Consider the following 22,976-nt stretch of genomic DNA (forward strand, 5'->3'; position numbering starts at 1 on the left):
CAGGGTGTGCAAAAAGGATTCCCATGATCACTCCAGCTACCACACTAGTAAAAACTCTAGAAATGGGAGGAGAAAAACAGCTGGAGCAAGGCCTTCAAACAGTTCAAATGGTTATAGTAGCAATAAAAGAGTTGATGACTTACTGGTATCAATTAGTCAGCCTGTAAGTATTTTCTCACAGGAATTAAGATGTTTGTGTAGACAAAGCAAATGACCCTGAATGTCCTGAACTTGTGCATCATTTCATGTTTCTGGTTAATTTTATCGTACTGAAGTTTCAAGATAGGATGGAATCCTTAATTTTTATTTTGCTTCATATAAAACATCTTGGAGTGCTTTTGACTCCTCCCAGTGTCCATTACACCTGTAATAATTTGGTCTAGTGTTTGGTTTGATTAGGCATACGTTTCCTAATTACATTCCTGAGAAGCATCATGGGGATGAAGGGTGAATTGAGGAATTCTGTAACTGTGTTGAGAGTGGCAAAATATTATTACCTTTAAACTCTGAATGTGCTGGCAGTTCTTTGGCTTTAGAAAACATTTCAAGGGAGTTTGCTACAGGCAATTCAGTAGAATCATCTGGCAAAAAGCAGTTCCTTAACTAGTAAGCAAGGCCTGCATCCAGGAAGTTCCCTGGAGCTGGAGGCTTCAGCTGCATCTTTCTGTCTATTCAACTTTAAACCTTGAAAACTCCCTGAAGTTCCAGTCCTCCATTTCTAGACCCTGACAAGAAATTGCTTGTTATTAGTCTGGTTGTATTTTAATGGTGACTTTCAGCAAAGAAAGTTATGCTGTGGTAACCAACCAGCTAAAGCACACAAAAAATAGCTTATGTTTCCTTTTTTTTCCTTGTGTCTCATTCTTTATAAGTGTCATCTCAAAGATAAAAATTAAATTAAAAATAATTAATAACGAATCTTTTTTGTATGAAAGAGTTAAAACATGATGGAACTACAGCTCCTTTTCATAGGATTTCTATTCAACATAGTTTTGGGTCAATTCAGGTGCTGGAAATCAGTACAACTCCTAGATTTTCACTGAAATTATGCCAAGTTATACCACTTCAGAATCAGCTGAGTTTAGCAATCCCTATTCTATTAAAAAAAACCCAAACCCTTTTATTGATGTTTCATATAAATGTAAACGTTCCATTGTTTACAAATGTTTTAGAAGAAATAAACATTCTTTCCTTTGACAATTAAACAAATAATTTACAAGAACTTCTGTAGGAGAATCATTGTAAGAAATCTTAAGAAAATATTAATTAGATTGCTAAGAAGTTTGCAGCTCTTGATTTGTCCAGAGTTTGCATCCAGGTAACGGCTAATAAAAATATTCCCTGTTTGAAAACTGAGATCACCTGTGGACAGACAAATCCTTTGAAGTGTCTTCAATCCTCTGTGACCTTGAGTGATTTGCTTGAAATCCCAAGCTGTTCTTCAGTTGGACTGAGGTTCATTTCGAAAATGCATCGCCGAAGGTTCAAAAAACTGGAACAAAAGTTTAGAGAGTTTTAAGCTGAGGGTTGTTAACTGTTAGCAACAACTGGGTTAACCCACAAACCCATGGGATTTCTAACTCTCTCAGCAGACTCAAAATAGAACTGCACTACAAGGAGAATCCTCTTAGAATTTGATGCTCATTACCTGGATCATCAAAGCTCAGTTGTTAAGTATGTATGGCAATGACTGTTCCTCCTAACCTTTATTTTTCCAGTGTTTAAACTGAAAAATGACGTAAAGATATGCACTACAAGCTTTATAATACCAATGTACTGAAGCTAAATACTTTTCCTGCTCTTGTTTCTTTCTCTGCTCTTTTTTCTTCACACCTGACATCATTACCATCTTCAGCTTATTATATAACTCATCTCCTGCCATCCTGCTATGTTCTCTGCATCCAAATAATATCCAGGACTCAGCAACTTTGGTCCATTCAGTGACTTTGTATCTTCCTGTGCTCCCAAATATAAAAGCTGCCTCTGCTTCTTTTTCTGGATTTATCATCAAAATTTTAACATCATCTCCTAATCTAGTTTGATTCACTCCATTATACTTTTTTTAAATTACATGAGAAACTGTAATATAATGTTACATATAAAAATTAAGATAGATAAATTTAGAAATAAGGTGCATAAGATGATGTGGCAGTGGCATATGCATTGTGAGTTATGTGGCAAAGGTAATACTTGCAGCTCTCTAGAAGGGGACTCCTTGCACTCTAAATCAAGAAAATTTTAAAATAAACTAAGTGTGCAATTCATCTACCAAGGTCACTGTCATAAATTAGTATTCAGCTCAATGACTTAGGAAGATTTAAAACAGAAAACAAAGCCAAAATATGCTATATGACAAAATAAAAAGCTAGAATATCTTTTTCCTCATTTGCCAGAAAGGTTTGCTCTTCTTTCAAGAACTTTTCCATTTGTCTAATTTAGACAAATGTGTCTTTTTCATTACTGTTTAGAGCTTCTTGTGGATGGCAGATATTTTGTTCCCTACAGAACAATATGAACCATAGAAATGTGCCTGTTCCATCCCCCATGTGTAAATCATGGGGATGCTACATCCTCAAACCTTCCACCTAATTTAATTTACCTTACATAGAGAGGGAGTAAGTCCTCTTTAGAGTAACTCTGATGCTTTATTTTTTTCATAGTATAAATAGCACAGTGATATCACTATAATTAGCACCTATCTGCATTAACTTATAAAACCTTTTGAGAGAAAAAGGGGCTTATCTTACAAGTATCTTACAGCATTTTCTGTGGGCTAAAAACTAGCATCAGTTATTTTGTACATTTTGTAGTCCTTTGGTTATATTAGGTTCTACCAATATACAGTCTAACCAAATGCAGACAGAGAACTTTGCTAGTTTAATTTCTTTGTTTTGACCAGTACAATTGTTTGCTCTGCAATGCTATTGCTACTCTCCAGTGCAAACCCATTACCACTGAAATATCTTATGTATCAAGTTGCACAGTGGATGACTGCTATCAAATGTTTTCCCACTTGTTTCAATAGATAATCGAACCCTTTATTTAAATATTAATGCCAGAAGATGAATGTTATCCCCATCCATGTAAAGAAACATTCAGGTGAATTACTTAATTTTAAGCTGGATTTTTTTCTTTTTTTTTTTCTTCAGAGAATAGTGCTGTTTTGATTTAAAATCTAGAAAATAGTTAATCTTTTAATGAAAGTTTGCTACTGAGCTTCCTAGTTTGCAAAGCTTGACTTGCTGCAGTATGTATGGAAGTACAAATACAGAGTTCAGTTTAAGATACTTTTGCTCTCTGTCCAGTCCTGGCTGCCCTCCCTGTGAGGGTGCTGAGGCCCTGGCACAGGTTACTCAGAGAAGCTGTGGATGCTTCATCCCTGAAAGTTTTCAGGATCAGATTGTACTGAACTTGGAGCAAGTGGAAAGTGTCCCTGCCATGGGAGGGATGTGGAATTCTGTGCTCTTCAAGCTCCCCTCCAATCCAAACCAGTCTATGATGGTAGCATTTAAATGTTTAAAGGTGTGCATTTTATTAAAAACACCTTCTTCTTTATACAAACTTCCAAATCAAAAAATGTCTGTGTAATTTCCATACTCTTAGTTTACATGTATAGTAAGAGAAAAGGTGATTAACCTGAAGAGAAAATTATTAATGGCAGGGGAAGAAAAAGTTTTCCAAGGAGCACTTTGAAAAATAGTCAGTTCCCAAAGTTCTCATAAATCTTATGAGATACCACACACAAAAATGACTTTTTCATTTCTGTAACACATTATCTAAGCTAAAGAAAATTGCTTAGTAGTGTATTGAACCAAACAGCTTAGAAAAGAGCTCCTCATTTCATGCAACTCTGTGTCATTACACTAACAAGGCTGCTCCTTCCAGCTGAGGCTCTGAATCCAGAACATGAAGTAAAAAACTCTTCTTGCTCCTCTTTCAAAGCCAAAGGCAGAGCCTGGCCAGAAAATAATGATAGGAGTTGAAAATGACCTTTGATTCCAGTGCTAATAACCTGCTTTTACAAACAGGGTCACAAAATGCCTGATCTGTGTACCTCCAAAAACAGTAGGCAGCTGTTTGGTTTTAGCACATGAATTGGTGAATGATCTTTGTGCTCAGAATGGTGTACTGGAAAGTTGTTTATTTCAATAAATTAATTAGATTTTTTCCTCTTTCTGTTTTTTAAACAAAAGTCCCATGAACTCAAAAAAGTACCTTAAAAAAGCTAATATACCTGAAATAATGCACAAAATGCACTTTTAAAATTGAATAAACTGAATAATACTGTAGCACCATTAAATCTGTTAGGCCTGAGGGAGCCAAAGATTAAGTTTAACTGCCCTTGAAGCACTGCATGCTTTGTTCACCCAACTTTTGTATCTCCTCTCTTTGGAATTAAAAGCTTACATATTTTTAATACATTTTTAAAGCAAAAAGAATCCTGGTTGTTGAAAGTAACAACTGGTGATACAACATTTGAATTAGAAACCTAGCAGTGTGTATCACAATTATTATTAGTTATAACTGAGTACACAAATGAAGAAATGTAATTTAGGAAGAAGAGTTTGGTCAAAATTTACAGAATTATTTAAATTCTTCATAATTCAAAACAACCCAGCTGTCAATACTGTTCTCTTTTCTAAGTCTTGCTGCTGGATTTCTGTTATTCTGTAAGGCTACTACAGAACATAATTTCTGAGCTTCTGAGCATGTTTGTGATCTTGCAGAGTAGCATTTAAAAATATTTATAGTCAGCACTTAGTCCTAGATTTGGAAGAATTGTAAAAGCCTGGTTCTAATGTTATTATTAATATACAAGGTTTAGTGTAAATATTTCATCAGCACCAAGGGAAATGGCAAGTATGTTCCAAATATTTCCAGATCCAGAATGTGAATGGTTTAATCACTGGAGTCTTGGCAAGCTGAAGAGCTGGCCTTTAAACAGAAGTTGTCATGATCAGACATGAGCTTTTTCAATAGCTCCCTTCTCTGACTGAGATAAGTAATTTGCACACATAGTCAATATTTTAAGAGCAGGATCAGTAACTCTGGCACAAATGCTAAATTTAGCACTGGGCAGGGCTGGAGTGGCCAGGAGCTGGCAGCTGTGACCTCTTGAGAGACATCTGCAGGAACATTTTTGTGAGAGACAGTGTCTCCTACCTTCCTGCCCTCACAATTCCAGTGTGCTTGGCAGCACATTCCATCTCTGAGAGACAGCATTTTCCAGATCATATTGGTAGCAGAAATCAGAGTCTGCTGGAGCAGCAGCCTTCTAGCAGAGGTGAGGTGCCACCAATCAGCTGATCAGCACTGTCTCGTTTCTTTGAACTGCAGAGTCTCTTGGCTGCCCACAAGATTTCCCTCAGCCTGCTTTACCTTTAATCTAGGAAACAAAGGTACAGCCTGATCCTAACTCACACCAGATTTCCAGCCTCTGTTTTTATTGATGTAGGGACTTTGTGCATTTGGTGCTATCTAAATACCATCATTATCTCTCTAGCTGTCCTAAATAAACTAAATGTACCAATCAAATTGACTGCAATGTACAGTGAGATCCAAAACTCTACAGCAACGAGGCAAATGAATATATTTTTTATCAAAGAAATAGGACACCATTAACTTTATTTAGGCAAAAAAGGAGAGAAAATAGAGATTTAAAGCATTAAAGGCTTAAAGTTTAATGACTGATTACTGAGTGATTATTCTAGACATTCTCAGTTTGCAGGGCACATGTCTCTTCTGGACCCTATGGATATATAAAGGTGTATCACTCTTAGCCTGACTCAAACAAACTTAAGAAAAGATTTTTCAGCCTTATTTTCATAAGGCAGTATGATTTATATGAAAAAAACAGGAAAAATGTATTGACATGTACAAAACTAGGGACTCTTGATTCACAAATTTTATACTGCCGTTATTAATATTTTATACTAGATAACAAACTTTTTTGGGAAATTTATGGTATTAGCTCCCTGAGAAAACCTTGGGATATTAAAGTTCTTATCTCTTTCACTTCATGGCTTCAACAGATATTTCTACCATTCCTTACAACAGGTTAAGAAATAGAAGATTTAAGATCAGTTTGTTTGCTGAGAATGTCATCCTGTGCTGTCTTACAGAGCATTTTCTGCTCAGTGCAGCAGGAGTTAGAGAGAAGTGTTTACATTTCCCCTCCTCAAACAGCCTTTCTGCATTGTACTGAGTGCTACAGATTATTTTTTTGGAGAAAACATTCTAGTATTTCTCAGAAAGGACTGATGAACTGAGTTGCAACAGTAAATGAACAACTGAAATAATGCTGGCCAAGTAAACATATTACATATTATAGATGAGTATTCAGAAAATTTACTACTCACTTCCATAGTGTCTTTTGAAAGATAAACAACCCAGTACACCAGGTTGAATCCTGCAAATGCCACTGGAAAGAGGATCCTGGAATACTGGTCTATTTTACTTGCACCTCCAATAGCTGGTGGCTGTGGTGGGGCTGGTGGAGGAGCAGGCAGAGGCTGACACTGGGATGCAGTGTTTGATATTATGCTGGCTTCAGGAGACTGCTCTGTCTGAGATGCTATGGAGTTCACTCGCTTCTTCAGGTTAGAATTGGAGTCAGAATGCTGTGAAAGCAAAAAAGAAGAGGGAAAAAAGGTGATATTTCAATGTGGTATTCACGTGCCCTCTGAACAGAGAGAAGTTGTGAGACAAGCAGAGAAGAAAGAAAACATAATTCTTATCTCTCTTGCTGTGCTGAAGTGGAATGCAATATTGAGATTGTTTACCCAAAATGAGGATGTTTTGTTCCCTTGGCCTATCAGGGCCAAGTGTGTATGTGAGTCTGGACTGTCACAAGACAGCCACGAGAGAATTGAGATGAGTGCAGTGTGTGCAGCTGTGAGCAAGGGTGAGTGCAAGGCAGATTCAGTTAGATGCAATGTATATAGTACAGAATAATAAAGTATTTAGTCTTCTGATGATGGAGTCAGATGCCTCGTCATTTTCTCTCCCTCACACGTCTGAGCCTCCCGTGCATCAATATTTGCATACAGAGTCTTAGGTTTTGTGATCTTTAGACTTCTTTCCACCTTTTAACTGAACTTTCTGATTTTATTGTTGCTTCTCTACTATAGTGCAATCTCAGAAAATCACAAAAATAATGCATCTGTACAGAAGGATATATATTTTATGGCCTAAAGCTTGGTTGTAAAGCCATGAAAGAATATGTGCTTTTCACATTGTTAACATTGTGATAAGTGGAAGCTCCAAGAGAGAAAAAGAGAAGATGGAGTTAAAAGGAAAAAAGGTAATGGTGTATCTAAATTGTAGTAGGTTGGTATGACTGAAGTTTGTGTAGATATGGATCAAGATTGAACCAAACAGCAATACAGGCTGGCTCAGGTGCAACCTTCCCTGGCTGAACCCATTGATGAGTTTGGTAAACACTGAATGGAGTCAAGCAGTCATGCAAGAACTAGAAAAGTGCTGCACAAAAGGCAATGGACTAACTTTACAGCTGCTGGAGACATGAATGCTGAATTGTCCTCTTGCTTTTTCTAGGATAAAATTTCCTTTTTAAATATATCTCATAATTCCCACAGCACTTCCATGAATACAACTGAAAAGAAATATACTTAGCTGTAATGGGACTATTTTTATTTTCATTTATGGTGAAATGAAACCAAATTACTCCCATATTTTGTGCAGTATTTGCAGCCAGGTCCAATTACTCTTCAGAAAGCTGTATTAAAACTCTTCTGAAAATTCAGCCAGAACTCAGGGACATGTAGAGCTTACCTCTTAGATACTAGGCTAAAATGTATATTAATTTTGTACATCTGTTTTATTTGGGACCACATTGCCATTATTTTACTTTCACAAGAGTGAAAGTGATAGAGTTCTTCCTTCCAGAAATGATTAGGAACAGGATCAACCCCAGCCTAAGCCTGCTCTAATGGATATCAATTCCTCCCTTCCACAGTAGCATCAGATAGGAGGAAATATTCAAAGACCTTGCTGCTCCTGCCATACCCCAGGATGGCCATTTGTGGATGCATGACAGCAGCTCTAAGATTCATCTGATGGCTGAGAAAACACAGAGGGATGCCAAGAGTGACTTTGTTTGTTTGTTTGTTGCTTGTTTTGAGAAAAAGTACTGTAGTGTTCTGTAATATGGAGCTTAAGCCTAAAACGCTGTCCATAAAACTTATTTCCCTGATTATTGCGGAAAAATCTTGCGCACAAAATCACACAACACACGCAGATGTTCTTGGATTTGAATGCAAAGATTTTTCGGTCAGCAGAACGAGGTGACCAAATGACTGAAGCAGATGAGGGAAGTCTTGGACAATGTAAATAACTCCCAAAATAACAGCACATACATCTATGGTAAAATGCAGGACTAACATTGGAATGATTTTAAGGTAGAAAAATGCTATTAGATAGGCAATTTCCAAAGCCATTCATTGGGAGTGATTTAATGACAACCATTCACATAAATGTAGCCTGCTGTCAGCATTTTTGGGATTTATCTTGCAGGATTTCTAAGCATGGGAACAGATTTTAGTCAATCAGATAAATGACTGAGTCACTAAAAGGAAAGGAAGCATTTTCTGATACATTTTCCACTCTTATACTTGGGCCACAATTTCTAGATAACAGACTAACCTAGCACAACTGGTGTCTCCTGCGTGACTTAAAATAGCTGTAACAGGAATTATCCTTCCAGAAGTCATTGTTACTGTCAGAGAATCAGAACAAGTGACATTTCCACAACAGGATGCCAAGTTCTGTTCATGAATGAATGGACTGGTATCCAACTAAAATTAGGGAGAGATGGATTTCTCACAGCTGATTCTAGTCCAAACAAAAGGTGAAGGGTTGAAGTAAGTTTTCCTTACTTCAAAAGGAAAAGTGTACTTTTTCTCTATGTATTTCTCTTACCTACTGCCCTTTTTCTTCCCCTACAACCAATCATCATTTCCAATTTGGTCACTATACATTATATGACTGGTGCCATGCTCTGAAAGGGTATTAAAAATCATTCCTGCTCTGTGCCTATCTGGAACACAGATGTTTCGTTTTGTATTTTGCAGTAACACAGCAAGCAACAGACAGATTTAAATGGAGGATGAGCCACAGATGTGTCACAGAAACAGAAAGAGGGTTATCCATGTCCACTTGCGCTAATCATAATAATAATAATCCCCCTCTCTGAGCAGACTGCCTGGCTGAGACTGCCTGCTTTCACTCAAGTTCTGTTCCATTTGCCTGCATGCTCTGCTTTGAACAGAACTGTACCGGTTGTAAGGTGTCTTGTTTTTTCAATCTTGCTTTTGAATGTCTGTGGAATAACTTGACCTTTTGTGGAGACTGTGTGATTCCTAAAAATACAAGTGTTAAGGTGAATCTTAGTCCTTTTTATCTACAATATTCTGGTACAAGGATGGTCAAATTCTACTCTGGATTATTTAAGCATGAATCAGGAATTACAGTGCTGAGGTGATGGAGTTAATAGTAAATAGAACAGATGTAGTGTATGGTCATTGGATGATGTTTAGTATTGAACATATTTAGAATGTGGAGGTAGGAAAATCTTTGTGATCATTTCAATAAGCACTTGGAAAAGTGTAATCCTGGTCATTACTTTATTTATATTTATTAAATCTCATTCCTATAGAAGGAAGATTGCTAAAGTAGGAGGATTATCTCAATGTGATTTCATCTCAGGAGAAACCCTGTGTAGTTCTTTTCACTGTCTTTAACAGTCCTGTGTCCCCATAACAGCAAACTCAGGGTCAAATCTATTTTCTTCTAAATCCCTACTCAGGATATGGAATTCTAAGTCCAAATTTATCTCAGATGTGTAATGATGTCTCTCAGTATGGGAGTTGTTTGTAGCCCAGACTGCTGCCCCAGAACCACAACTCATATTTTTCATTGGAATTCACTGCTGAACCAAGAACAGGAGGCAGTGAGGAGACCATATAATTCCTTATTACCGTTGTTCTGAACAGCAGCTACAGTAATTTGTCTACTGTATCTAGATTTAACTTCTCCTTTTGACAAAGATTACATACAATAACATCATGAAATGTTAACAAAACAGAGAAAATGGAAATGAATAGCCTATTTTGCATAGCTCCCAGAGCCAATCACTCAAGTGAGGACTGTTTTACAAGCAGCAAGAACAAGAAGCCTGAGGCACAGCACACTCTGTCGTAAGGAAATAATGGATTTTCTGAAGTTACTGAACCTTGATTCACAGGAACTCTTGCACTCATGTGGAATGTTAGTCCCATCAGGCAATTAAACTTGCAGCTCTGTGTGAGGAGGCAGTGACACAGAGCAGATTGCCAGTCCATTGTTTAATGTGAGACACCACCACACTGCACTAGGCAGCACTGGTATGTAGATGGCCTGTAAGGTACAGCCAAGCTATCCCACCCCGTGGAAAGCTCACAAAGCACTCTCCTCCTGTCTATAAAGCTCTGCTGTCTCACAACTCTCCTCAATATCACTAGAAATTGCTTATACTCAGAATATCTCAGGAGGCTTTCACCAAATTTCTTTCCTTCCAGATCTGAAAAAATACAGCATACATAACCTTGGAGCAAATAAAATTCTTTGTCTGCTCTTTCTGATTCTTTTGCTGCATGCTAACTGTGATTTATGAATGCACTTTGTTCTTATGTTTCTTTCCCTCAAGAGATTTCTGTAATTCATATTTGTAGAATTCTCTCCTCTGTTGCTTTGTACTGCAAATGCATATTCTCTGTATCAGTTTAGTTTATGATCTAACAGTAACATCAGTCTCTTATATATGCAACCCAGATACTAACTTTAAAAAAACTAATATCTGTATGTCCTTCCTTATCTCTCTTTTACTCACATCCTTTTTTCCTGCTAGCAATGCAGTAAAAAGAGGTTCATGACAATAATCTCTAAAGGTTTAGATAAAAATAATGTGTTAATTCTTTTCTTCATAATTTATTTGATTAAAGACACTGAACTTTCCTTATATCAAAACACATAATCACACAAACCAACCTAGAACCAGAGCTCAGCGTCTGTAAAAGGCAGAATGCCTAATTAAATATATAACATTTTTTTGCCTCTGCTCATTAATAGATACAGTTTAAGAAATTTCAACCATTACAGACGTAACAGCATGCTAGTGACTTATCTCCCAAAGGGGGAGTTAAACATGTTTTAGCCCCTACATCCACCAGTGTGATCTGCAAAAACTCTCCTTAGCTCTTGAACAAGCCACATGCAGCATCTTCCAGCAGGAAAGTTCATTACACTATGAAACATCATCTTTTGGCCACGTATAAGGAACCTCCTTCAACACAGTCCTGTGCAGTTTCAGTATCCACCTCATGGCACAGATTCATTATAAACCCTAATTTGGACACTTTGAATGTCTCATCTGTGGGATCTGATTAAAAAAAGTCTATTGCAAATAATGCGTGAATAGCTATAAACAGTGTCCTGCACAATCAAAAGCTGAGAGTAGTTTAGAAGTCATTAACAGCCCTAGCTTCAGGCATCTCTTTAGGAATTTTAAATTACCTTTGCTAGAAACACTGAGGAAAAACATGCAGACTTGTTTTCATCATTTTTTACCCTAGTGAAAGGGTTAAATCACTTAGATTAAATTGCTCACTTAGAGCAGGGAAAACCACGCTCAACTTCTTTTTTAACCTCCAGGAAATGAAATTCTTTTCTCTCAGAAGCCTAAACATCAGGTGAAGGTGAGTAAGGGGAGAGGCTGTTACCTATTACATCAAAGCTATTTTACTTTGCATGGAAAAATCTAAAGATCTATATAGGCAGGAAGCATAACTGAAAAATACCCAGTGCCCACTGTATTAAAATTGCTGTCATGTAAAGCAGATATGCAGTCAGGAGTGCACAGACTGGAACCCTGGTCATTCTCTTTTCAAAGGGAATAAGCTATGGTAGAGTTTTTTCCTAACATTTATTTGTAGTATGCCAGAACAAACATGTAATTGGCACAGAGCCTCTCTGCTGTCAAAATATGTTTTTACATTAAACAGATTTAAATTTTCAAAGCCACATTTGGCTCTTAAATCTATCAGTGTCTGCCCATATGTTTTTTTTTCCTATAATTAAATTTACTTGATTTTTCTTACTACTCTCCTGCAAAAAAAAACCAAAAACTGGGATTAGGTCTCAATGTTGTCAGTCAAGACCTTAAAACATATAGCTGTTTTAGAATGATACTTAAAGTGTGGTTGGTGATCCAGTTACACCAGGATACTCATTAAACATAATATATTCTGACATAATTGTAGGAAACTTAATCCTCTATACCATTGACATACAGCTGTTCTGCAGCTGGCTACTTTAAAGGTAATAAGAATCCTTTCCTGCCCAAGCTGTGCTGTTTTGAAACAAGGCTGGAGGGAGAAGGAAGCTCTCCCAGAGGTATTTCACTGCTCTGTGCTGATTTCTGTTAAAACATGAGGACTTTTAGAACATAACTGTGAGCAAGCTGTTACAGGGTGGTAATCTTTTGTCTTTTACATGTAGCCTCTCACATGGAAAGGATGTCTTTTGATCCATGGGGTTACTCCCTGACCATCCCACAAAGCATTACTGCAAATGGTGTGCTCCACACAGTATTCACCAACCCCCTTGCCCTGCAACTTCCAGGACTGGGATCTCCCTGGGAAAAGAAAGCCATCAAAAGGAAACAATGCAACTGATGTAGAAAAGATACATTTGAAATGGATTTAAAAGCTAAATGCCATCATGGTTTTATATGTGTATGTATAAGATGTTTGGTTTTGACGTGCTAAAGCCAGCTTGGCCACCCTATGAGTAAGAACAGGTTTGTGTCAGGGTCCAGATGAATGCTCAGCTTGCTGCCCTCATGTTCTGCAGAGGAACACCCATAGTTTTGTATTTCACACAGGGATTGCCTGCAGCTGATGGAGAGAACATGCCAAATCCTGCTCTCAGTTAACTGAGGTAAATAGAGAGGCTTTCCTGGAGCCAGCCCAGGCCTGCTGGGCTCTCTGCTGAGCACATGGGCACAGCCTCATCTCTCTTGCTGACCCCACCACAGCTCAGTGGCTGCAGCATTTTCTCCTACTTTCATTCTACAGTAGAGCAGAATTTGGAGATCTAACATATTTCTTCTCTGAGTGTACAGGTTTTTTCTCTACATTATGAAAACCTGTGTAACAGACTTTATTTGAATAAAGCAAAATTGTAAATAAAATTAACTAGACTGAAGGGGAAAGAAGGCTCCTTAATATTTTAAATTTTTTGTTTGTTTGTTTTTTTTTTCACAAAACCTTTAATCTGGAATTACAAAAAAGAAAAAGAATATCTTCTGTAGATATGTTTATCTTGACTCTAGCCCTCACTGTAGCAGGATACTGAGCATTAAGCTGCGTGCCTTAAAAATAACTGCTGTAGGACCAGTAATGTTGCTATTGAAGCACAAGGCTCAGTGAGAATGACAGTCCAGAGGAAATGGTCATACACATGCAATTAGCCTGTGTTAAACACACTGTTAGCATTCAAATTAGACACTTCAGGTCTGTGTCATATGAAATTATATCACTGACTGCAGTCTATCTATGGATGTGTCAACATACAAAAGTTCCTTTCCACTTATCTCTACCAAAGGAAAAAAAAGAAAAGGAATGAAAAAAGAAAAGCTTCTTAAAATCTGTTATCCTATAATCACTCCTTTTTCCCAGAATGCCCTTCTGGAAGGGAACCTTTTAAATCCAATTGCTAATTCTTCTAGAAACCTTTTTGACTACATCATCTTGCCCTCAATTTTAAGTACCCTTTGTTTTTATGATCTCACTGAGTTTGCTCTTTGTCTTACTGCAGTTCTCACAGAGAACTGATCCTGGCAGAAAAACGTGGTGGATGTACAGGGCTTGAAAATGGCTGTCTCTTGCCTTGAGCAAGATGAGGTCTCTAGAATTTTGTGGACATTGTGGGCTGTTTTAGAAACTGAATATACTTTGGGGCCTAAATTTTATAGGATTTACCACTCTTCTAAATCTGTATGCTGTCAGCTAGATGTAAATAATTTTCTTGAGCAGATTGTTGCAGGGTGCTTCCTAGATGTGTATTTTATTCCTAGATGATTTCTTTTTTCTTTTGTTGTTTTTTACTTGGAAAACCTAACAAGTTAATATTTACAAAACAGGAAGGAGGGTCTTCAGTTTGCTCTTTGCTTGTTTAAGACTGAAGACCTTGATAAGAAATTTGAGCCTTTTAACTTCTTTATCTTTCATTAATTTGTTCAACAGAAATTTTATGTCTGGTGCCTACCTTGGTCAGCTGTGATTCATAGATCATATAAATTTGGAGGAGCCCTATCATCAGGAGCAAGTTCTTAGCTTATCTGGGCAGGAGAAACAGGAGATAATTTTTGGATGAGTTGTTTTCCTGAGACTGGGAATGTGAGGGCGGTGGCCACAGTGGCTGTGAGTGCACCAGTAGCATGTGCAGACTCAGCCTAAATGTTTTCATATTGCTCAGCAGAGACTTTTCAGGGAAAACAAAATTAGTGGTTTTTGGTTTGTTTTTTCCTTTCTTGTAAACCTCCTTATGGTTAACTCAAACTTGAATAAGGAAGTGTGTGAAAGACAAATACAAGCTGTTGTTCCTCTTCAAGATGTAGTAGCTATCAATATTTTCTTCATGCTATATAAAACCAGGTGAACTTTTTGCTTTTTCTTTTCTGATAGCTTGTCCTCCAAAAAAAGAGTCAGCAAACCTTATCAACTATGATTTTAATAGTTTGAAAGTACTTAAATGTTGTAACTTTAACTGCTATTTATCAGCAAATGTGGAAAAATTACTGTGTGGTGGGTAAGGTGTTGCCTTGGTATGGGCACCTCTTAGATTGACTCTCTTATTCAATTATGGATTCAGAGGTTTTGCAAAAGGTCATTCAAACTGTTATTTCTCTAAAAATGGAAACCATGGTGGTAGTAAAACTGATTTTGAAACAGGAAGGCCACAATGATAAATAGATGAACATATGTTGTGAGACAGCATTCACAATTTAGCATAAGATTTACAGAGTGAAATTTGCAAGCAATTCTGACACAGTTTTTTGATACTAGAAAGATTTCCTCTCTTTCACGTGTACTAAAATCTATCCTTCATTTATGTTTTTTCTCCCCAAAGCTTCCACCAACACAGATTTCAGTAAGGTAAGAGATGCCAAGTTCATGTACAGGCTAATTACCCATCTTCCAAATGGCTCACTTATGGTCTGTACCCTTGCACTACAGTGATCCCATAATCATCTGGCTAACGCACATGTTCATTCCACTGAACACTGTTACACAAATTCTGCAGACTTGCTGGGAACTACAGCTGCCTGCCCACACTGCCTACAGCATTGCTTAGGAGAAGTATCATGGATAACAGTCTAATGGCTTTCCTTAAATATCTTGCCAAATAAACATCTCTCTGGAAAATCATATTGCAAATTTAAATAAACACTACAAATAAATGAAGTATTTTCATTTTCTGGAATCAGAACAATGTCTTTGATAAATAGACACAATCTGGTTACATAATCTGCTTCAGGTTAAGATCACTTTAATATTGTTTTGTATTCACTACTTCAGCTGCCTGTTCCTATATGATGCTTATTATCAGAAAAGCGAGCAATTACCGAGACAATCTCGTCCTCTGCCGGTACAGTTGCTGCTGATAGTGCTGCTGCCAGTGCTGCTGCCCTGGCTGCCTTCCTCATTGCTCTCTGAGCCTGGAGATTGGTGAAGTAGTTGACAGCTGCAAACTCAATAAGTGCAGAGAAGACAAAGGCAAAGCACACGGCTATGAACCAGTCCATGGCGGTGGCATAGGACACCTTGGGCAGAGAATGGCGAGCGCTGATGCTTAAAGTGGTCATTGTGAGGACTGTGGTGATTCCTTGGAAACAAGAGAAAGAAATGGGGGGGCATTAGAACTTGGCTTCTGCCCTGATACTCTTAAATTCACATATATGAAAAAAGCCATTTTGATTTTAGCTGTCATCCTACATCCCAACAAGACTCCTATGTATTTTGTATCCTTAAATAACGCAAGTATACTGGGTTCAGCATCTAAAAGGTCTGGAAAATCTTCCTTGATGCATTGAGGAGACTAAAAGATAACAACATTCTACATGGGACAGCTTCTTAGAATTGTGATAAACATGGCTATAACAAAACCCAGGCTCAAAATATGAAGGAGGTTTTCCTTGGTGGGTTAGTAAGTAGAATGTTTGGCAGAAACCTGGATTCACATATTGTCATTCCCCAACAGTGATCCTCTCTTTCTGCTGTTGTAGCACAAGACAGACCATGGCTTACAGAACCCTCACTAACTCAGTCAAATTCTACATTAGAAACAGCCAGAGCCTGATCCAAGCATTTCAAGTAATAATGCTTTGGTCCACTGAGCTGTTGTCTTTAATCACTGGATACATTTTTTAAGATTCACTAAGAGTATCTTGATTTGAAAGCTCCCCTAGCTACAGACAGGGAAGGACAGAAAAGCTACTTCTCTAGAGCTGCTTATCTATTTTCATAGAGCAAATCTGCTCATGTAGCTCATGGGCCCCATGGTGTTCTTCACATGAATTCATGAATTTATTCTTTCTGTGTTGAAGTGTACAGCATTAATAATGTAGGAAATATACTTACTTCCTACTGCTGCCTGATACAAGCAGAAAATGCAAGAACAAACTCATCATTTACATACAAGCCTCCGTGACTCATATTTACTTATAATTATGCCTGCTAGAATGTAAAAACTGTGGGTATTTAAAGACAGTAAGGTGGAGAATATCCACTTCTATTTTCTGCAGTTAGGAAAGGGTAGGTGGCAAAGTAAAAGATGTTTTAATGTCATATTGTGATGGTCATGTTGAGTTGATGAAGCAATATGCTATGAGTGATGCTCAGAGGAAAGGATGCAGTGTCATAGCATACTGCAGCATCCAGAAAGGGTGACATTATTTTCAGAGTTTCTCTGCAACTCTCACGTGATGTGGCTTGCCAGCTGTCTGAGGTTAACTACATCCCAATGTCATTACTTATCACATTTTAATGAAATACAAACAGGAGATGGTATAGAAATATGTAAGATTCCTACTTCTCCCAAATCTGCCAGACTCATTTTATTATATGAATACAACTATGCTGAGATGTATTTTAATTTCAAAGGTCCAGAGTGAACTCTTTGAAATGATGTGTGATTAGATTAGAATCTGTCTATGTGCTAGTTAGTAATAAAATTGATATATTCTGTATCTGAATAAAAACTTACTGCAGCAGGAATTTAACTTAGGAATAGGTCTCCTATTCTTTTACAGATATAGATAAGAATTCCCTCCATGTGGAGTGAATATTGATGAAATGCTCTGCACTGTGGAAAGCTTGGAAAGCTACTTCATCAAACTGAATACCAAATTGCAGTTGGTAAATTGCACAACTGCTGATTGTTGACCCTTGTCTTTACATTTTGGACACTTCTTGGTAAGTTTTGAAGAATGTGTTACATAATGCAAACACTGAAATCTGATAGCTGGCACCCATTTTGGAGGTAAACAAAGTCCTTAAATTATTTTGTGCTGAAAAACTGGTTTAGGCACATTGTTATTCTGCTACAATTAATTTCTCTTCTCTCTAACTTAGTTTTCAGACTTACAAGTAAAAGTGAAAATTTATCATTTAAGTATTTGCACTATGATGCATTTTAAACCTTCGCCATTTTAGAATTTTCTTTTTCACTGAAAAAGACCAGAAGTCTTTTTTTGTCATAAGGAATTTGCCCTCTTTTTCTTAGATTAAGGTATTCAGAATCCAAGGGATTTTGAACAAGTCAGGACTACAAATTTAGACTGTGCCCCGGGAGAAATACAAATGGAATAAGGATTGAAATATTTTTAAAAATGCTATCATTATTTTCCACAATACAGAAAAGAGTTAATTTTACTCTTTCATAAAATGTTTTCTCAAGTCCATGTTACTCTTCAGTACAACACCTAGCAGCTGTTATTCCAGTATTTGGGGTATTTATATAATTATTACCAAATCAGCTACAGACCTACTTGCACACCTCTTCAGGCATGTACAGTTACCTTCCATGCTCACAAGTATATCTTACTGAAAATGTAGGGGCTTCGCTACAATCCAGAGAAGCAGCATGAAGCCAAATCAGGCAGCATCATATCTGGAGTATAAACCTCAGATATATATGAACCAGGAGACTCAAAGCTTTGAGAGCATTAATTCAAACCACGGAAAGAAAGGAAAAGGCCCTGCCATGCAGTATGGATACATCTTTCTCATTATAACTTCAACCTGTGCTAGGGACATTATTCATCTCACTGATCTTTATCCATCCAAAGCCCTTGTTACCTTCATAACCAAGGGGAAGAGAGCACTCCAGAATGAGTGTTAGAGGGGTACCTTATGTCAGATAACAACTACATTCCATGTTTTGGTTTTTTTTTTGCTTTTAAAGCTTTAACTCATATTGGTTTCATGAGACCATAAATCCATTTTGTTTTTTTTTGCTTTTAAAGCTTTAACTCATATTGGTTTCATGAGACAATAAATCCATAGAGAAAAAATCCTCTTGAAAAAAAAAGACATTTACTTTGAAGTTGTCCCTTTCTGCATACAAAAATACAATTGGAATACAACTGAAAATTGTCACAAACAAGTCTGGCTACCCAAATATTCTGAATCAAGAATTTTGACCCTCATAGGCAAATTGACTATCACTTCACTTTAGTATTTACTTTTGGTGACTGAAACCTACTAGCTGCCTTTCCTAATCCCCCCTGGCTTGCAATATCTGATTGATACAATGGATTCAATACAGTGAATGAAATGAATGACAAAAGGAAAAACACAAATACCAGCCACGGTTCTTGCTGGAACAGATTCTTTGTTAATCCAAAACACAACTTGAGACAAGACGACAGTCATGATGCATGGAATGTATGTCTGAATGAGATAGTAGCCTATTTTCCTTTGCAGATGGAAATAGAGCAGCTGGAGTGAATATTCGCCTAAAACAAACAAGTAATGAAAGGAATGAATGAATGAATGCTGGATGTGATGCTGAGCTCAAAGACCTTAACACAGCATACCAAAAACTGTCCTGGCTGGAACAGACTCCTTGTTAATCCAGAAAGACACCTGAGAAAGAATGACTGTCATAATGCAAGGAGTGTATATCTGTATCATGAAGTAGCCCATCTTCCTTTGCAAGTGGAAATAAACTGTCATGATTACATATTCACCTGTTAAGAGACAAGTATGTCAGCATTATTCTGGCAACATGTGAGTGAACATTATTGGCTTAAACCCAACATAATATGTTCTGATGAAATCACAGACCTCTTAGTGCATAATAAAAATAAGCTGCTTATAAAAAGGTAAAATGACCTTATGGAAACAGAGCAGAATAATATTCATTTTATGCATTGTTTTTACTGGGGTGGAGAAGCAGTGGGCATTCTTAAGAATCTAATGAAAAAAATTTGTGTTTGATGGGACTGGACTGAAAAGCTGTCTTCTAAGAGACACTGGTTAGAGTGATTAGAGTCTGTCCAAGGGTTTTACTTTTTAAAATGGCAAAAGATAATTAATTTCATTATATATGAAAAAACCCTGTAATTTATTATCAAGATGTTCACAACACCAGTAGTTTCCACATGGCTCCATCTTACCTGTGTTAGATTTAATTGTTTCACTAGATACAGTTTGTCCTATGAGGTCATACTGGAGAAGACTGGAAGATTCCTGTGGTACTTCTACTGAATGCAGTGGTCCTTTTTTCCAAGTATAAATTATTTCACTTTTTGGATAAGCATCTGACAAATAGAGGGTAAAATGACCATTACTAATTATGTATTTTATAAGCAATTGAAAAAATAAATATAATAATCCCTTTTGTAGCTCAAATGCCCACAGGAACATGCATCCTACTCCAGTAAGTTCATACTAACCTCATTAATGGAAAAAAAAAACCCAAAAAAAACCAAACCAATAAGAGAATGGCTGAGGTGGGACCTGAGATGAGCTAGCTGTCATTTCTTAATTTGCTATAAAACATACACATTGATTACCACAACTCAACTAAATATTTTCAAAATTGGTTACCACAGACTCCGTATTTTCAAAATTATATGTAATATAGTAAATGTAGCAGAGGTTTTATGGTTCATTGAAGGGCAAACTTTGACTAGCAGAAGTGTAAGAATAATAAACAATAAAACATGCTTCAGCAGTCACCCTTCAGTGAATAAACCCATGTCCATATGAATGGTGTGAGTCTCAGAGAAAAAGGTAAAATTCTAGTATAAAAATACAACTTAAAATTTCAGCTATGTCACTAAGTTATATCTTAGGATCTTCGACCAAATGTGTTACTTTAATAAACTGAAAGATACAGAAAAACTTACAGCTTCCAAATTTCAGTGGACAAGCATGTCCATCCATTGGGAAGTTCACCAAGCGCATAGGACAGTCAGCATTAATGGTTAGTCTAGAACACAGTTGAAGACAATGAAAAAACATGGTATGTAGGAAAATTCTGATAGAATCAAAAATACAGGTCAACCAAAAGCAGAACAAGCTCTCACCTCATAGTGTAAAGAATAGTTCCATTCTGCATAATTCTGAAAAGTTTGTTAGGAGTTGTCATATTGTGAGCAATTGATTTTTTTCCATTTCTAAAAAATGTGTCTGGTGTCCAAATTTTACTGACCATTAAATTGTTCAGTCTCAAAATTTCTGTTGGCCCACTAAACTTCAGCCTCTCATCAGTCCACGTCTGACGAAAGAAGACATCCATTGTGTATTCCTGTGGAAAATAAATAGGGGTTGACATCTGTGTGGGGGTCAGCAGTCCCAAGTGGCTGTGGGGACAGTAACTCCATGAGACAATCTAACACACATGTCAATGGCATTTCATTTACTGCTTAAACACTCAATCCTATTATCATTAAGTAGTTACTAAAAAAGTCATGCATGAAGACATATCCTATTTTCTTATTATTTGAAGAATAGTTACAAATGAAGCAGTGAACAGATAATTGGACATGAGCAAGGAAAAAAAAACGACCCTCATTGTACTCTCATAGATATTAATTCAATGTGACTGAGGTCTATGGAAATACAAATGTGTACCTTTCAAAGTGAAAGACCAAGCTATCAGTGTTTAATTGCCAGAAACAAAAAGACACGCTCAGTGACTCTTCTGCAGCTTCCTTTGGATATTTACAAAGTGAGGACTGATCTGAGTCACATCACAGTAGGATTATGGTGTCAAGTTAATATTAAATTAATGGGACTTTTTTCCAAGAATTCTTAGTAATATTTTCACAAGTCTTCAGAAAAGAGCTCTCTGCAGAAGTTGCTTAGGAAACAGAGCTAAACCTGGCCAGGGGCAAATTTTGTAAGAATGCAAGTTATGCCTTCTCTTTGACTGATGAAGAGCAGTGGAAAACCTTTGGTAGTACTTGCAGCCCACAGTTCCCAGCCTGCAGACTGGATTGCAGGCTCAGGTGAACTGATGTTAGAGGGGTGTAGGGCAAAAATAGCAGCTTAAGTCAACCTCTAGAAAGAGAACAGCAATGCCATCCTCTTCCATGACTTATTGTGTTCCTGGGGGCTACTGCTATAGTTGCCCAAGTCTGAAGCTCCATCTACACAGACTGAGTCCAGCCAAGTCTGTGGCTGCCTGAGTGTGGGGGCACCCAGCATGACCAGGGCAGCTGTGCCAGCAATGTCAGCCGTGCATTCCCCTGCAGCTGCTCATTCGGTTGCCTCCTAGCAGGCAGCGTTCCCCAGAGCTGTGCCGGGACACGGGCGCTCACCATCTTCTTCACAGGGCTCAAGAGGCATCTTTCACCTGTGGCCGTGCCCTCACCTGGGGCTGTGTGCGCCCAGCCCCGCTGGCACGACCGGGAAATAGCTGTATGCAGCTCTGGCCAAACTGCTCTGCTGGGCCCTAGAGATTGTCAAAGAGATTAAGCCTCGTAATCTGCTTTAATGACGGTCAACTCAGATGCCACCGTAATGAATCCCGGGAAAACAGAGCAGGGGCGGCCAGCGGGGCCCTTACCATCTCCACGTCGGACACCGGCCCGAAGCTGGTCACGTAGATGTCCGTCTTGACTTCTGTCACGGCGCCTGCGGGACACGGAGAGGGCTGGGAGAGGAGCGGGGCCGGGCTGCGGGACCCCTGTTCGAGGGCAGCGGAGACGCCCCGCAAGAGCTGCGGGGCACGGGAGCTTTGCTGCTCGCCGGCGCTTTTGGGGTTCCACCGCCTCCCTCCCTCCCTCCTGCCACGGCCGCGGCACGAGCCGCTCCTGCCCGGGGCAGCCGCAGCGCTGCCTCGCCCTTCCCCACCCGCCGGCTCCCCGAGGGACGAGGCTTCCCCGCTACCTCCAAATCCCGGTCGGAGCCTGTTGTCGTAGCCGTCCAACAACTTGTCGAGGATCCGAGTGATGTTTTCCGAGTAGAGGTCCGCCCCGTCGCCCTGGTCCCCCAGCGCCGTCCTCACGCTGCGGGCAGAGGCGAGTCCCCGTCAGTGCCGGCCCGGGGGGCGCAGGGAGGAAGGGCAGAGCCCCTCGCCCGCCCCTCAGGGCTGCGGGGAGCCCTCGGGGGTTGGCGTGGTGGCGGGGGTCACTCACCTCACAGCCACACACGCCCAGGCGAGCAGCAGAGCCATGCCGCAGGTGTGTGCGGGGACGGTCAGTGCCCTCAGACCCGTCAGCTGGAGCCGGTGCCGGCGCTCATCCTTGCCCCGGGGCTCCGCCGGGTGAGCTGTGGCAGAGCCCGGCTGGCTCAGCCCGGTTGGCTCAGCCCCGGCCCCGCGGCCCCGGGCCGGCCTGTGCCCGCGGCAGCTCCGTGAGGGGTGCCCGGGGCGGCTCCGTGAGGGGTGCCCGGGGCGGCTCC

General features: G+C 38.9%; 1 protein-coding gene across 1 annotated transcript; it reads right to left on the reverse strand.

Moving 5' to 3' along the window:
• Positions 1–1,290: 1,290 nt before the first annotated feature.
• GABRA6 (gamma-aminobutyric acid type A receptor subunit alpha6) lies at positions 1,291–22,749 on the reverse strand. Its single transcript, XM_039701383.1, has 10 exons — positions 22,712–22,749; positions 22,464–22,582; positions 22,141–22,208; positions 20,657–20,877; positions 20,477–20,559; positions 19,742–19,885; positions 19,160–19,312; positions 15,686–15,945; positions 6,360–6,620; positions 1,291–1,492 (listed from the first exon to the last, which is right to left on the reverse strand). The coding sequence occupies exons 1-10, from the start codon at positions 22,747–22,749 to the stop codon at positions 1,442–1,444; spliced, it is 1,398 nt and encodes a 465-aa protein (XP_039557317.1). The 3' UTR covers positions 1,291–1,441.
• Between the last annotated feature and the right edge of the window lie 227 nt (positions 22,750–22,976).

Source organism: Passer montanus, unplaced genomic scaffold, assembly GCF_014805655.1.
Source record: "Passer montanus isolate IOZ18808 unplaced genomic scaffold, ASM1480565v1 scaffold15, whole genome shotgun sequence".
In the NCBI taxonomy this organism is placed as follows: domain Eukaryota; kingdom Metazoa; phylum Chordata; class Aves; order Passeriformes; family Passeridae; genus Passer; species Passer montanus.

What these genes read in the sequence shown, in the direction of transcription:
- GABRA6 (XM_039701383.1), bottom strand. Translation starts at nt 22,749, where the DNA reads ATGGCTCTGCTGCTCGCCTGGGCGTGTGTGGCTGTGAG. An exon ending in AACAATTAAATCTAACACAG is followed by an intron (nt 19,313 to 19,741) that starts GTAAGATGGAGC and finishes GTCTCTTAACAG; the next exon opens with GTGAATATGTAATCATGACA. An exon ending in TTTCAAAAGACACTATGGAA is followed by an intron (nt 1,493 to 6,359) that starts GTGAGTAGTAAA and finishes CTTTTGTTCCAG; the next exon opens with TTTTTTGAACCTTCGGCGAT.